Consider the following 17,008-nt stretch of genomic DNA (forward strand, 5'->3'; position numbering starts at 1 on the left):
ATTGAAACACAGCATCAAAACTCAGGCACCCTACCCCGCACCCCAGGCCAACATACTCACAAACAAATGTTTAATGAGTTATCCTACTGTAAATAACTACACACATTAGTCTTTTATTGTTAACAAATAAAGTTTTTATATTTACTATGAACTCGAACCTTAAACCTAACACTTAAAATAAAACTTTGAAAAGAACATATACTTATACATAAAATAATGAAATATATTAAACAATGAATGTAAGGAAGGCTTTACACTGGTTTCGGGTTCACTTGACCCATTTCTTCCTTTGTGAGGAGGTTTTGAGTTCAGTATGTGTGTTACCCAAGATCGAGCCCATGACCTTTTGTGCTTTCATCTGATTTATCCTCTAACTGCTTATCAAATTAGCAGTTCAAGCACACGTTTATACGCAAAACAAGAGTGATAGAAAGTCAACCACCATAAAACACAAATGTTCATCTTTAATACGGTCTTGTGCACACGGCATGAGTACCGCATAAACTTGTGGCTGTAATCTCGTCCTCTCGCTCCCGCGTCATTCATCATTCCCGTCACAGCGGGCAAAGGAGCAGACGACAAACTCAACCAGCTGCCTTGAAAATGGGTCATCGCTCCGACACACCCACCAATCCAGACGCCCGATGTTGTAAACCTCGTACACTTTCTTCATTCCTACCCTCTCTCGCTTTTGCACCATCCCATGAGAGGACAGATGTACAAGACGCTGCGACAGAGACTAACAACACTGAAACCAGAGCACAGAATGCTTCCATACACTCCAATGATCTATATAACCTATAAATGCACACAAAGTCATTAGTCCATGCGGCTCTTTTTGCCACAATGCCAAGCGCCCCATACCTCACATGCTAATTATCACGGCAACTAACAGCCAGAAGGCAGCTTGTTGCTGTCGCATGCTGTCCAGACATCTGGACTTGCTAGCTGCGACAGTAACACACACGTACACACTCACATCCAGGCATTCAGACAACTAAGGACACAAAGTGACCCCTAGGCTAGCGTATGCACGCACATACCCTCACACACTTTGGCCTTGAATATGCTTGTAAATTATGTGCATGTAATATTAGCTTAGAAAGCTGCTTCATTAAAACTTTCTAAATAAGCTGGCATTACATCAGCATGTTTAAACAAAGAGTAATAAGTACAAATCTAAACATTGTGACCGACTACGTTAGGAAAAGCATATTAGCATGCTGCTTACTAACAGAAAGCAGTATTGGTACTATGCAGAGTATACAACTTTAACAAAGGGAGTATGTTCAGAATATAGTGCAAAGTATCTAATTTGTTAGAAAAAACAGCATGCATACTGTGCAAAGTACACACATTTTTTTGTGTGGAAAAAGCAGTATGTACAGTATATGGTGCAAAGCATATTTTTTTGGAAGAATGCAGTATATACAGTACAGTAAGAAATGTAGTAAATATACTGTGTATACTGCTGAGTATTTTTTGAAAGAATGCAGGATATACAGTATGCAGTTTTTTAAGAAATGCAGTATGTGTATTATGCATAGCAGTGGTGAGGCTATGTACAGCATATGGTGCAAAGTATGCAATTTATTAAGAAATGCAGTAAGTATACTGTGCAGAGTATACATTTTTGTAAGAATGCAGTATATACAGTATATAGTTTTTTAGGAAATGCAGTATGTATACTGTGCAGAGCAGTGGCAAGGCTACATACTGTAAGGGCCAGGGTGGCACTGGCCCACTCAGACTGACAGATCTCTTTAATAAAAAACGCTCAAATAGACATCATTCAGAAATAAATAACTATTAATATAGAAAGTTTATCATTTGCATGCAAGCCATTTTAGACAATTTCAGCAAAAGAAGATGGTAAAGTGGGCACAGATGCACACACATACTCAAATGAACACGCAGTCATAAGCGCACGCACAGCACGGAGACGCACGTTTCAAAAAGCATGCACACACTAAATCTCTATGCGCATGCCAAGACACATACCCGCAAAAATATCCCGAAATACCAATTACCAAGTCTTGGCAAGTATTTTTTATAAAAACAGTCAGTTACGTCTTAAAGTGAATGCAAACAGTTAAAAGAAATCATATGTTTATGTCAGTATATGGATCCGTGCTTATTCGGTCTTAAAGTGGCAGTACCCTCAAGAAATCTTCTTATGTTTGTGTCATTATCTTAATCAAACAACAGAAGACAAAAAGAAGATCACTTTTGTAGCTTTAAAAAGATGAATTATATTTTATTTATAGAATGAAGAAGACCGTGTTATTATTCACTGGATTCTATTTTTGTTCCCAAATACTACTGTTATACTTTATTTGTAACTTTTTTATTTTCATATACGCTTATAATTTCTTGATTTATTCTTATTTCATTTTCCTTATCTCCTTTAATTTAATTATAATTAAAAAAACGTGATGTAATCCGTTCAACCACTACTATATTGTAAAATTATGTAATTTAACAGTAGGCATTGAGGTCCACCCCATTTCACCAAGGTCCATTGGTACGGAGGTGAAAGATGCAGTATGTACAGTATATGGTGCAAACTATGCAGTTTTTAATGCAGTATGTATCCTGTGCAGAATAGGATTTTTTTGTTGAAAAATGCAGTATGTACAGTGTTTGGTGCAGAGCATGCATGCCTATTTTAAGGAATCTGAAACCGTAATCGCAGCATAATGTAAAACTGTGCCACATACAGTACAAGAGTTTTTACCAACTAGTTGAGTATTTTTTCACTATTCAACTTCAACTTTCATATCAATAACATAAAACACTGCATATAGCATGATCACTTTCCAAAGAGATCTTCAGGGTGTGCATGATAAAATATCATAAACACATACAGCATTATAATGCACACAGACACATTGTACATAAAAATTTTGCTTAAAGGGAATACTGTACAAAAATACACATGCACGCACGCACGCACACGCACGCACACACACACACACACACACACACACACGCAGAAGAGTCCCATAAATAATCCACACACTCTACTCTCCTGATTTTTCTTATATAGCAGCAGTGAGCTTCAATCAGGTGCTGGTGAACTGTTAGTCGTGTGGGATGAGGATTAATAATTAAAAAAAAATCTCAATACGCACTACAGACGATAACTCCAACACAATGCGGCTCAGACGCGGTTAACTTACACTGACATATTTAATGAAAAGACCTCCTGTCTGTGATCTCCAAGTTAATCTACACACTACGGCTGCACAGTATTGGGGAAATGCGATATTCAATAATTGCTAGCTGATGCGGTATACAATATTGATAATGCTATAAGTTTGAACAAATTATATTAGAATATTTAAAGGTGCAGTGCGTAAATTGTAGGAATATCTCTTGACAGAAATGCAATATAATATACATTATACTATATTACATACAACTATATTATCAGTGGTGTATAAAGACCATACCAAATGAACTGTATTGTTTTTATTACTTTAAGATTAGCGGTTTTAACTCTTTCCCCGCCAGTGTTTTAAAAAGAAAAGTTGCCAGCCAGCACCAGCATTTTTCATGATTTTCACAAAAGTTTAATGCCTTTCAGAAAATGTTCTTCTCTAAATATATAAACATACTATAAATCAAATGAAAGAACAGACCCTCTGCTTTAAAAAAAAAAAGATTTCATCCTACCTTCATTAGTTCTCTTTTTATCACCTCTCAAATATGGGTAGGTTTCTTCAAAAAAACAAACAAATTTTAAGCAAAAAGCTGAGATAATAAAATTTTTGTGAAGGACTTTTGATAAAGATCAGATGCAGAGCGATCTTTATAACATACGGGGAGTTCTTTCTCTTTCACATGAGGCGTTACTTCCGGGTTGTATAAGTTGCGAAAGTGCGCCTGGTGGATAATAGCGGTATTGCGATAAGCCGGAAATTCTCGTTATTGGCAGGGAAGCGTTTTCTCTTAATTGACGAGTTAACTCGTCAATGGTGGGGAAATAGTTCATCTACATATACTGCTGGTTTCCTTACATGAAAGTCACCATTTTGCGCTCCATGTTTCTACAGTAGCCCAGTAAGAGTAACAGACAAATCAAGAGCGCGCTTCATCACTTCGTTGACAAACACGATGACGTGTTTGTCCTGTGGCGGCTACCGTAGCTTCTCTATGCATTGCGAAAGGGAGGGGTGAGCTGTGGACTTGTTGGTTGCTATTCACTGCTAGATGCAACTACAATTTACACACTGCACCTTTAAAAACTACAAATAATATAACCAATATACACGTTTTACTTTTTTTCCAAAGAAAGCATAACTCTCTCTCTCTCACCAGTCTCTCTGTTTTCAGTATCAACCTAAAATGTAAACCTAACCTGAAAAAGTCATTCAGTTATTGCATACCATTGCGTTACCATATGTATTGCAATATGAACCTTTGCAATATCCCGCTGATTTTCGGTATATCTTGCGGCTCCACTTGACAGTAAATATGTGGTGTACTGTTCACTAAGTAAGCTCCAAATATTATTTCTTACACAAATGTTTTGTTTTGCTTTAGCATATATATATAGTAAGACACTGGAGACATTTTGATTACTTGTGCTTTCTAGAATGATGGCATTATAATTTTGAAAAACTTGACACATGACTAGTTGACATTGCAACCTCCCCCTCGCCCCTTTACGACAGTAACAAATGGCCTTGTTTCTAATTGCTTTAATAGTCCATGAATCCAAACAGTCTGTCCTCTGTTTGACGGAAAGAGAAACAAATGCAGTCATGAATACAAAGAGATCAAGTTCTTAAAAATATGTCCACATTTAGCTGTAACGTACGACATCATCATCTGACTGAAGTACACAAAAGCTGTTTATAATCGTCAGATCATCTGACCCGGGTAAACAAGCTCTATCAGCACATTTCCTGCAAGCTCAGAATAAATTAGGCATAGGCAGCCTTACGCTCGGCCGGAGAGGAACATTCTGCGGGAGACTTTTTTTGTAAAGTTATAACGATTCAAGTTGACAGTCCTGATCCCCCCCAACGCTATTTTCTATTAATTGGCCGACCAGAACGGCAAGACGCAGTCCTCCATTTCCTGTCAATGCTGCTGAACGTTTTATTAAAGGGTTCATCTATGTCAAGTACCGGGTAACCATAAACACTTCTACCTCATCAAGTAGAAGCAGCAATCAGCCCTTACATGCATGTGGACCCTGGAGACCCACGGGTGAGAGGTGTGAGTCCGGTTAATGAAAGAGAAAAAGCCAAGAGAAATAAAGAGGGTACATCAGTTGTTATTAACATCTACCAGGAAAATATAGGGCTGGTGTAGCAAAGGGAATAACCTTAGCAGGGTCGATGGCAGTCAGAGAGACTCTAAAGGACCACAGATCACTTAACTACCCAAACGGCAACATGTAATCAGATACTTTTGTATTGGACAAGTAAGGCTACATTTCTGTATTTTTTTCTGTGTTTTCCATAAAACCATTAAATGACAAACTGCACGCTGTAATTTATGAAATTTTGAGAGCTTTTTTAATAAAAAATAATATGCACGACTTGTACAATAAAGTACGATTTGGCTAGTACGGTATGCTACTTTAAAAAGTACTTGAAGTACATAGCAAAGCCTTTTACTAAGTTTTAAAACAGAAACACAGTTACAATGGCCATCAGTGCCTAAATGAATCCATATCAATGCTCTCAATATAGAATTAATTACAGCACTGAGCCAAATGCGAATGGACAATTTTTGCGATTCAACTGACTCCACAGGTTCCTTCAGAGGTGCTCTTAGGGCTTTTACCTTATATCCAGGTCCCAGCTGATGAATAGCGAAGATCTGTGCAGGGTTTAGTGCCTCGCTGAACACGTATACGGCTCCAAGCTGCCCGCAAAACACCCGATTAGCATCAGCGGTCTCGGATGACCCCAGGAAACATTTATCATAGCTCTGCAAGAAGAAGAGAGAGTGATATAAATACCGAACGTGAAGAAAAATACAAAAGCTGAAGCTTGTTTCCATCCATCGGTTTAACTTTTTAGGAGTTTTTTTTTTCTTTTTTTTTAAAGGCCCTCTGGACCAGTAACTTGTTTATCTGTTTTGTAGATAGTCTATACACAATGTACATAAAAAGGTTTGCTTAAAGGGAATACTGTACAAAAATACACACACACAGTGTACTTTGTCTGATATACTGCACCACTTTCCTTTTGATCCACAGAGACAAGAGTGTATTGAATTTAAAATCGTTTGGACCGCAGTAGCGCAATATTCAAAGAAATAACCAAGATGACTAAAGTTCACTATTCTGGTCTCCCAAGGGTGTAAACACAGCAAAAGCGTAAAGGATTGGGGTGTAAGGGGAAAGCAGATGCACTTACATCATTGGTGTTGACGTGCCACGCCATGTCGCCGTAGGAAACCAGCTGTCCGTTGACATAGCAACGTATCTCACTATTCCTCCAGCGGTTGTAGATGTGGACTATGCTGATCATGTACCACTGTAAGCAAACAGATCAAAGGTCATTTAGGTAAAGACATCTTAAAGGTACAGTACCAAAAAAGCATGTTGAATTCTTAAAGGGATAGTTCACCCCAGAATGAAATGTTATCTTAACCCCTATCATTCCAAACCCATAATGCTACATTTACACCAACCACGTTTCAGGCGTCAAAATCGTGTCTACCGTGTATAGTTTGCCGAACTTGTTTCATATAGCTCCTGATGACTGCTTACAGACAATATCAATAATTCCTTCAGGTTGAATGAGTGACTCCAGGCGGGGCTGCCGCCACAGCAGCAAGCAGGCTCCTGATTGTTTAACACAGCGCGAAATTCCGCCAAAGTTCAAATTTTTCAACTCGGGCGTCAGCCGCAAATTGCGTCATACTCAAAATGCACAAAAAGCACTATTCGCACATACCGCTCAATTCGCGCCATTTGCGCGAACTATACACGCAAATGAGACGGAATCGCATCTTCCGCGCCGTGCCAAAACGCCTCATCTGCGCCGCGAGACTCCAGACGCACGTCAACGCGTCTTCACATTGACTTAACATTGAAACTCGCGCTTTACGCCTCTACCGCGGCTTGTGTAAACGCAGCATAAGTCCTTTGATTGTCTTCGGAATACATTTTTCAATCGTTTTGATAAAAACCACAAGGCTTGGGAATGTCCCATACACTATGCTATTTAACAACGGACACTATTCAAGACCAGAAAATAATGGAAGACAAGAATATTATGAAGCATTGAAAACACTTTTGTGTGCAAAGAAAACAAAACTAACGATTTTATGAAACAATTTGGTTCTAAAGTCATTAGTTTTTATTGGGAGGGGCACAAACGTGTTCTTGTCATTTCATAATATTCTTATTGAACCACTGATGGCACATGGACTTTTTTGATGATGTCTCATTCTTTTCTAGGATTGAATAGCAGTTTACGGGACACTCACAAGCCTCCCAGTTTTCATCAAAACGATCTTAAAATATATTCTGAAGACAACCAAAGAACTAACTGTGGGTTCACACCATACGTGTTTGAGGCGTCAAAATCCCAACTACCGCGTGGAGTTGGACGCTTAAACATTTTGAGTGTACTCGCTTCATTCTAGCGTGAAATTGTAGTTATTGAAGCATTCACGCGGAAAATTGCATCATGGGAGGGACTTCTGCGACTCCGCTCACTTCCTGTAATCACGTCACTACTAGAGCAAGCTCCTGATTGGTTAACGCGGTGCTTTTTCCCCCAAAGTTCAAATTTTTCAACTCGTGGGTTTCCTGTGACAACGCTCAATTTGCGAAAACTAGACACGCGAATAAGGCAAAATCACGTCTACCGCGCCACGCTAAATGCCTCATTTGCACCGCGAGACCTCCAGAAGCATGTCAACGCGTCTTTACATTGACTTAACATTGAAATCACTCGTGCTTGATGCGTCTACCGCGGCTGGTCTGAACGCAGCATTAGGGGTTTGGAACAACATGGGGGTAAGTGATTCATGATAAAATATTAATTCTGGGATGAACTATCGCTTTAACCCCTTAAAGTTTCAATGTACTTCATGACATACAGTACAACAACTCAAAATGCAAAAAGATAAACATGTCACATATGTTTGGAAAGCAGAGATTTTTGTGATTCGAATGATGTAAACCCTTTTAAGGTACAATCAACAAAGCAGGTACAATTAGTGTCATTTTTGGGTGTTTTAAGCCTTTTTCAGTAATGCTAAGGGATTAAAGATCTATGGTGCAAAACATTACAGAGGGAAGATATGTATGTGACCTTGTTTGTAAAATCTGGCTTTAAGTCTAATAATCTAATTTTGAGATTAGATGCATCAAAATTTGATTCCAATCATTGATTTCACATTTATTTCAATCTTTGACATGACCTTACATAGTCAATATTAAAGAAATCAAGGTTATATTTTACAGAATATTCTTTAAATTATGTAGGATGATTTTATGTAGAAAACATAAGATCATTAAAAATGACTTTAATCTGATTTTCACAAACAGGGTGACATATTTTCAGTTTGTATTTTAAATGTAATATTTGCTTATTTTTGCAAACTGAGGAATGCTATACAATTATTGAATATTTGACAACATGCACCACATTGTACAAACAGCTTGACATGAATTGAACCTGAAGCATTCCCTTTAAGCCTTCAACCGAGAAAATTTGCAGAGAAGACCCGACCGCAAAAATAAAATCCTCAATTTTAAGATCAAGCCCATAAAACATCATCTCATTACACGCTGTATAACGACACACAGTCGTTCTGTTTGACGGCTGCAATGCCCAAAGCTGTTTTAGTTGTATGAATTAAAGATCAGAGCACTGACGTTTGAAAAAGCTCAAGTGTGGAATAAGACAACACTGATAAAAATCTATCTGTGTCATGTAGAAGTGCCAACCATGTGCCCACGATGCCCGTACTTAAAATCTATATACTGTAGATGAGCTCTAAAATCTTACAAGACTCTACAGACTTTTAAGTCAAATCGCTTGTAATTACATTTCACAACTTCTTCAAAGACCTAATTTTTCCATAGGCCATAAATGAAATGTCCATCCCACCTTCCTAGCATCCTATTAAAACATAAGGCGATACTACAGTAGCTGGGCTGACAAGGAAAAGAGGGATGAGCCAAAAAACGCTAGACCCAAAAATCCGCCCGCAACTGAGATTCCTGAGCTCTTAATGCCAGTTAAGATTTTGCATAAATGCACGAAAGGGGCTTTGGATTTTCCTCTAAATAGCAACATGTGAAATGCTGTAGACTTGCAAAACTTCTGTCCGGCTTGACCTAATATTTTTTACTTTACATGTTTTTTCTTCCTTTTCTTTATGTTCCTTAGTTTTACTCTCTAACATTTAAGGAAGCGTAATATTAATCTAAGCAGTCACTAATAAAGTAGCTTATTAAAAATATGGACATTGTGTCCCCCCTACAACACACACAGATTAAATAGCAGTACAAAGTGCTGACTAATTGGGTGGGTTGTGCGGTTCATTGTTAGTCTGTGCACACATTTGTAGCATGTGTCTGTGCGTGCTGTGGTCATTGCGGGTAGTGCTGAATTGTAATTGGCACATAATGCTTTTATGTCGCCTTTGAGAGCAGACAGAATGAGGCATCATATTCTGCATCAACATCTCTTGCCAAACTGATTTTCATTTGCCATTTAACAGTGTGTGCAAATGATAGCATTATTTGTAGTTTTGCAACATGTGCAAGTTAAAACTGCCCCAATGGGACAGTAAGAGGAGAGGGGTGATCATACCAGATGTTGCTGTATCACAAACCGAAAACGTTTTATGTCCCATAAACCCACAAACAGAGCAAGCACTCCGTGTCCTATCACAAAAAAATGCATTTTAATTTAAGCTCTTAAAAATTTGGATAGGATGGATTATCGTCCATATTAAATCATGTGCAAGTCTTCAAAAATGGTTCTGAATCATTGGACAGGTGACAGTATGGGAACTGTGGTTTACACAGCTGATTCCTCTTACAGGTCATACTGGGAAGCTGTTTAACCAGTTATCCTCAAAGAAATCCATGGTAATGGTCTTTAAAGGGAATATAACATGAAAATCTTTCTTTTTCCATGTTTAAATGCTATAATTGGGTCCCCAGTGCTTCTATCAACCAAGAAAAATGACAAATATCAACCCAGTAACTTAGTTTTGGTAAACCATTCTTCTGCAAGCATGTAAAAAATAGCTCATTGAAATTTGGCTCCCCTTGTGATGTCAGAAGGGGATCTTACCGTTCCTTAATCTGCACTATTAAATCACGACCCTGACATTTAGTGCAGAGATCAACTCATTTGCATTTTAAAGGACACACCCAGAAATGGCACATTTTTGCTCACACCTACAAAGTGGAAATTTTAACTTCTTATAATAAATGATCTATATGGTATTTTGAGCTAGATCTTTACAAACATACTTTGGGGACACCAAAGATTTATTTTTCATCTTAAAAAAAAAAGTCTTGTGAAACATCCCCTCTAAAAATGAAAAATATTGCATATTAGTCAATGAAAAGTGTTCTGTTCTCAATTTGAGAGTTTAAGCAGATGGTGCGTCTCACCTTCCTGGGTTGAAAGTCGTACTTCACACAGTGTTGAAAGCCTTTCCCCTTCGATTTCAGTGATGTCACAATCAAACAATTTCCCACAAAGTGCGCCGAGTAGCCAACCCCTTTGCTGGTACGAAAACTAGAGAATAAACAAAGTGATTTTGAATGTTTGTTGGTCAACCAGTCATAAAAACTTTTATCAGTCAGGTTGAAACATCAAAAAACTTTTAAGTAAGAGTAAAGCAAAAACTACTATATATGCAAATTTGACACATTCCTAACTGACCCTTCCTTATCAAAGGCAATAGATATTATTTTTTCAATTTCAATTCATGTCCTTTCAACTTAAATCAGCAAAACAAACCCAAATTCTTACCATTTGTCGTTGTCAACCTTACAACTTTATTATTCAGACCACAATACAGCACAATCTGATATCAACATGTTTTCCACAGAAAATAATTTAAATGTAAGCTCATTGTAAATACTGAGGTAGGATGTCAAGCTTTATTCTTGAAAAGCAAACAAACATGGCTCCCTGACTCTTTGGCACCAGTGCATTCTGGGAGCACTGGCAGCTGTTGATAAGGTGACTGACTATCAGTCGAGACCTCAAAGCGGTGCTGTTTCTTCTGCCTCTGCTCTGAGCCTACATAACTACATAATACAACCCTAAGCTTACCACGGTAACACAGAAACAGGAAACAGGATTACAAGCTGGTTTAAGCACGGTCACTGGATCTCTAAAGTGGTAATTTTGAACGCACCATGTTTCCTCTCTTTAATCTGGGCAACAGCTTCGATCACAACATGGAGGATAAACATTATTTGCCATTACAAATATTATAAAAGACTCACGGGTGTTGCAATGGTAATAATGTAAATCTATTTTAAAAATGCATTATTGCATTGTTGATGCTAAGAAAACTGGACAATGTGGAAGATCTGTGATGAAATGTCTAAAAAAATCTACATTATAGCAGAGGTCAAATGTACAAAATGTACAGTAAAACATCCTTTTTAACTCTTTCCCCACCAGCTTTTTCAAAGAAAGTTGCACGCCAGTGCCAGCAAAACTTCTTCTTTAAAAATATAAACATTAAATATATCAAATTAAATAACAGACCCTCTGTTTTTAAAAAAAAAGTTTCATCCTATCTCCATTCATCCAATTGTTATCACCTCTGAAATATGGATAAGTTTCTTTAAAAAGGTTTGAATTTTTTTACAAAACCTGAGATAATAAGGACTTTTGTTAGAAATCAGATTGAAAGTGATGATCAAAACATACACCGAGTTTTTACTGTTTTTGGATCAGTTGATGATTCAGTGTTTTATAAGTGGAGTAAGAGCGCCACCTAGTGCCTAATAGCGGAAATATAAATTGTCATAAAATCTCGTCATTGGCAGGGAAGCGTTTTCTCTTAATTGACGAGATAACTCGTCAATGGCGGGGAAAAAGTAAAAAATTAAAGAGGGAGAAAATCACATTTTTATTAACATTTAGGTATTTGGAAGGTGGGTCAGTGACAAAAACGGTTTAGCAAGATGAGAAATTCAAATCTTAAATATTTTATCCACCTTGATGGCATGTAAGCGTAATCATAATTTTTTTTAAATATTTTTAAATGTAAATTTTAATGCGTTTTTGTAATATTTGCCCTGACATATGCTAAAAACAGCTCTGTTTTCTAAATAATCTTTGACAAATGATGTAAAAATTTATGTAAAAAATCATATTACACTAAACTAGATATTTTATTCCAAAAAATTTTATGAATATATTTATATTTTTATTTAAAAAAACGTTACACCAATTGACACAGACCGGTTACACCACACTGACATTTTTGCAATTATCCCCCAAATATTCTTTCAAAATGAAATAAAACCTGAAATTTTAGACTTGGTCCTCAAAAAAGAGAATGTATGCAAGTAATCTGCAAATTTATTTTGAAATTTAACCCTTTTAAATTTAATTGAACAAAATATTTAACGTCACGTCATTGAACCAGGTGCTTTTATCAAAAGCGGCTAATAGTACATACAAGGCTTATATTTATAGTGTGAACTCTCTAACAATAAAACCTATGACTTTGCTTCACCAGCTACAGGTAACCATCATGTTAAAATGGACTTGGACCTTTAACACAGTCAGATCCTTTTACCTGCACTCTCAAAATAGGGCAGGATGGGAAACGCACTCTACTTTCAGAGTATCCGAAGTACCACAAAGACTCCTAAATATCCTAAATCCCAAATTATAAGGTTAGGGATTTGTTCAAAAGTATAAGCAACAGTGCTACCTTGGTGAGGATTATGACAGATTTTTGTTGCAAGCAACCTTGACTAAGATTATAAGTGAAAAAAATACAGGAGTAAAATATGGCCACTTGAATGGAGCACTGAAATTAAAGGTCAAACCTAAACAGTCCCTCACAGATCTCAGGGCCACTCCAAGAAGTCTCCGATTTAAAAAACGACCCTGTTTCGAACACAACCAGAAATCTCTTTTGACATTTAGAAATTTGTGAATTTATCTGGTTTGCCCTCTGGTACGGCAGGCTTTTCTTGGTAACTGGAAAATAGGGCAGGGCTCAGCACTCTTAAATTAGCAGCCTCTTCTTGTGGGCCAGCCCTGTAGAGACACTTACCACTTCAAACAGAAATGGTAATATTATATTTCACATGCACAGATCTCCCGTGTCTCCAGCACACTGAGAAGCTGGAAGCTCACAGGTGTTGATCTCAGTCGCTCAAAGCTTCTGCTCGACATTTTAATAACTGATAGTGCTGGACTCATAATATCAGCTTTGTTCTTTCTTAATCTACATACAAATACTCACCAGTATAAGTATGGTTTATCCTTGTCTACATTGATATTATTGAGAGGGTCCATTCGAAACCAAGTGTTGAGAGTGAATCCGTTCTGGTAAGGCCACTTAGCAATGGGCGGCAAAGCAATGGCCTGCCGGAGGTAAGAGCAAGAAAATTAAGACGTCGTGTTTGCACAATTATGAGAACAATGAAAACAACATTAGCAGAAAGAGAAAAATGCTCCTGATTGTTCATATAACTATGTACTGTTCAATAATAACCTATTTATAAAACAATTTGCAAAAGAGGTATTAATAATCGTTGCCATAAAGGATCAGGGGAGAGTCTCACCGCCGCACTGCGTCCTGGGAAGTTAAAGAAGGTATCTGGGCCGTGTCGCTGAGGCATCTGATTCAGCACTGACAGGAGCTTAATTGCATGTCTTGGCTGTGGACATAGGACACATGGACAAAAGATGACACAACAAAAGACAGAGAGAGGACCAAAAAAAGACAATTAATAAGAAAAAATCAGTGAACATACTAAAACACGAGTTAGTATTTGAGACTTAAAACAAATAACCGCATTGGATCTCATCAAAATGACCACCACTCCAGCCAATTAATAGCCTGTCCATCAAACTTAACCACGGCAGCAAAGTCTGAATCAATACACGACCCAAACAGATCTGTCCCCGGAGAAGGCTGGCAGACAGGAGATCGTTGGCTGGGCCTGTTGCAGGTCTCCTGAGGGATCTGACCCATGACCCCAAAAACTCACCCACACGCCTCCGTCTCCCCTCAGCATGCTGAACAACAGCTTCAGCTCCTTAACGGTGATACTGTAGCTGGCCAAAACCCCTAGCATGTCCACTAAGAGATCTGCAGAAGGACAGAGAGGTACAGTAGGTAACAGCATGACTCAGCATTATCAATGTCGAGTACTGCAGACTCATAAAGTTGATGTCATTGGGGGCAGAAAGCCAGGCATTATCTTCCGGTTGGAGCATTATGTACAAAGCTCGTTCTCATGAGGCGTTTAGGTTTTAGTCATCACACCTCATCGGCATGGAAACGCATATTGGCCGTAATGGCTCGGTGTCAAACTGCTGATGTAATTTGCGATGCAAGCGATACGTCTGCCTTATGAATTCAAGGCTCTTTCAAATGCGGCGTAGGAAAAAAAATAATGTAATTTGGAGGAGAATAACAATCCCTTAGCTGTGATGTTTATAGTAGTGTAATATTACTGGGATTTGATTTTCAAAATAACCTTGTTAGACGGCCATTCACCCAAATCGGCTCAAAAATGGACAGAAACCAGAGTTATATGAGAATTAATAGATGGATTAGAAGCGGCAATTTGGCAATACGTGCTTCTGTCTATAAAGAATGGTAAGAGGGAATTTTCCTGAACGTATTGCCGATTTTACACACTACTCCTTGCAATAAATGCCGTCCATGGTCTACTGAGCATAATTATACAGAAATATCGAACACAGAATGCACAATGAGGGCTTCAGTGAGACACGAAATCTATTTTTCCAACATAATGGAGGCGAATCATAAAGCATTGGGACGTATGGACGAGTGTGTGATACAACAAAGATTAACACAGAAATTACTGGGGTCTCCTCTGTGAATTGGGTTTTCATACTGTTGAATTATTTCCCCGAATACCCTATTGTAATAAGGAGACACATTCAGAGGTAATAACCTGCACACGCACTTAAGATTACTTTATCTGTTTTTGAACAATGTGCATGAATGAAATGAGCACAATAAGAGCATGCATTAAAACATGCAATTGGAACTTAACTCGTTCCCCGCCAGCGTTTTCTTTTAAAGTCGCCAGCCACCGCCAACATTTTTCATGATTTTCACAAAAGTTTAATGCATTCCAGAAAATGTTGTTCTTAAAATATATAAACATACTATACATCAAATGAAAGAACAGATCCTCTGCTTTGACGGACACAGCTGTTTGCCCTAGGGCATTACTTCCGGGTTTTATAAGTTGTGGAAGATAATAGCGATATTGCGGAAAGCCGGAAAAACTCGTCATTGGCAGAGAAGCGTTTTATCTTAATTGAAGAGTTAACTCCAGACACAATTCCTTGATCTTGCGGCAGGTTTCTTAAAAAATGTGATGGAATATGCAATTATGCAATATGCAATTTTATGCAATGAAATTGCGTAAACTTGCAAAAATCGCGTGAAGTTGCAAAAATCGCGTGAACTTGCAAAAACTGTTTGCATATTTTGGATGATGTTCACGTCACATAATCACGTCACTTCATAACGTTCCCATGGCAACAGGGGACATGGCCGCGCTTGTGTGAAGTAAATGCAACATTTTGCAAACCCCATGTGATTTTTGCAATGAAAATGTGGGGATTATGAAATCATATTTTGGGCACGGAAATCTGCAATTTATGCTATGAAAGTGTGCCGTATTTAAAAAAATGAGCCCCCCCGCATAAATATGCGGACTTTGGCTGATTATGTGTTGAATCATGTGATCGTATAATCACGTTTTCTGGAGGGACTGTATAGCTGGGTTTCCACATGGATTGGATCTAATTAACATTTAACTGACCAACATAATAAGAGAGGCACAAATTAAGCTAAAACAAATATAATAAGACAGCATGACAACCTTCAAATGTGGTTTTTACTATTCAGCATTTATTTTATTAACAACATTAACTAATTTTTTACATATAATGGATTTCTTTATGCAGTTAATTAATAGTATTTGCCAAATAAAATTTGACGTAGCGAACATTAAACCCACGAGAATGACTTTATAGCTGTTTCCGCTTTCATTGTCTTTACCATATATGGGCCTTAACGTTGCCACAATGCTCTTGCTGCTAGTGCCTGCATCAAAAATTCTGCATTTCTTCTTCTGTGCACAGCATTCCGTTTGGCGATTACAAGCTGCTCTGCTAGTAAATTTATAACTTCCCCATCATAACTAAATGAACAAAACGAGTTAAACAACTTAATGGAAACGCACCTAATTCGCATGTGTTAATTTTTCTTTTTTGCTATATTTGAAAACATTCTCAGCTTATGTGTTGCTGCAGAAATGCATGCTGCAGACAAGCTTCAGGTTGGTGCTCACCTGCGATCATGTCATCAACTGAGCTCATCTTCTGCAGCACCTGCTGGATGAGTCCCACCTCGGTGCTGGTCTGCAGGTTGCGAACGCTTTTTCGAAGGATGGCGGTGAACATGCTCCAGATCTCTGCCTGGCAGGTGACGTCACAGTGCTCCAGCAGCTCAACCATGCAGGCGATGCTCTCGGCATCCTGGATGATGAAGTTCATCTCCAGGTCAAACTCGCCACCAACCAGCTGAGAATAGAAGAAGACAAATAGGTGAATGGAAGGATCACACACAAAGAGGACAGAATAACAGTAAAAATGAAGTTGAAAGCAACTCGAGAGGATCATTAAATGCCGGGGTAGAAAGAATACAATGACCTCTCTCACACACACATACACACACATTTCTATAATAAACTCTACCTCTCAAACAGCACACTAGAGAGGAGAGGAATGGACAAACCGACCAGAGGTTG

The 17,008-nt window shown here is 38.1% G+C and overlaps 1 protein-coding gene across 20 annotated transcripts in view; it reads right to left on the reverse strand.

The window, feature by feature from the left end:
- nbeaa (neurobeachin a) overlaps nucleotides 1–17,008 on the reverse strand; it is a 140,187-nt gene that overhangs the window by 62,253 nt on the left and 60,926 nt on the right. For all 20 annotated transcript variants that reach the window (XM_065260241.1, XM_065260332.1, XM_065260323.1 and 17 more), the window contains exons 2-8: nucleotides 16,550–16,781; nucleotides 14,201–14,301; nucleotides 13,772–13,867; nucleotides 13,450–13,571; nucleotides 10,616–10,742; nucleotides 6,381–6,500; nucleotides 5,803–5,949 (exon numbers count right to left, since the gene is read on the reverse strand). In XM_065260241.1, coding sequence (XP_065116313.1) covers nucleotides 5,803–5,949; nucleotides 6,381–6,500; nucleotides 10,616–10,742; nucleotides 13,450–13,571; nucleotides 13,772–13,867; nucleotides 14,201–14,301; nucleotides 16,550–16,781 — 945 coding nt within the window. The remainder of the gene's footprint in view (nucleotides 1–5,802; nucleotides 5,950–6,380; nucleotides 6,501–10,615; nucleotides 10,743–13,449; nucleotides 13,572–13,771; nucleotides 13,868–14,200; nucleotides 14,302–16,549; nucleotides 16,782–17,008) is intronic.

This window comes from Paramisgurnus dabryanus, chromosome 10 (genome assembly GCF_030506205.2).
Source record: "Paramisgurnus dabryanus chromosome 10, PD_genome_1.1, whole genome shotgun sequence".
NCBI classification, from domain to species: domain Eukaryota; kingdom Metazoa; phylum Chordata; class Actinopteri; order Cypriniformes; family Cobitidae; genus Paramisgurnus; species Paramisgurnus dabryanus.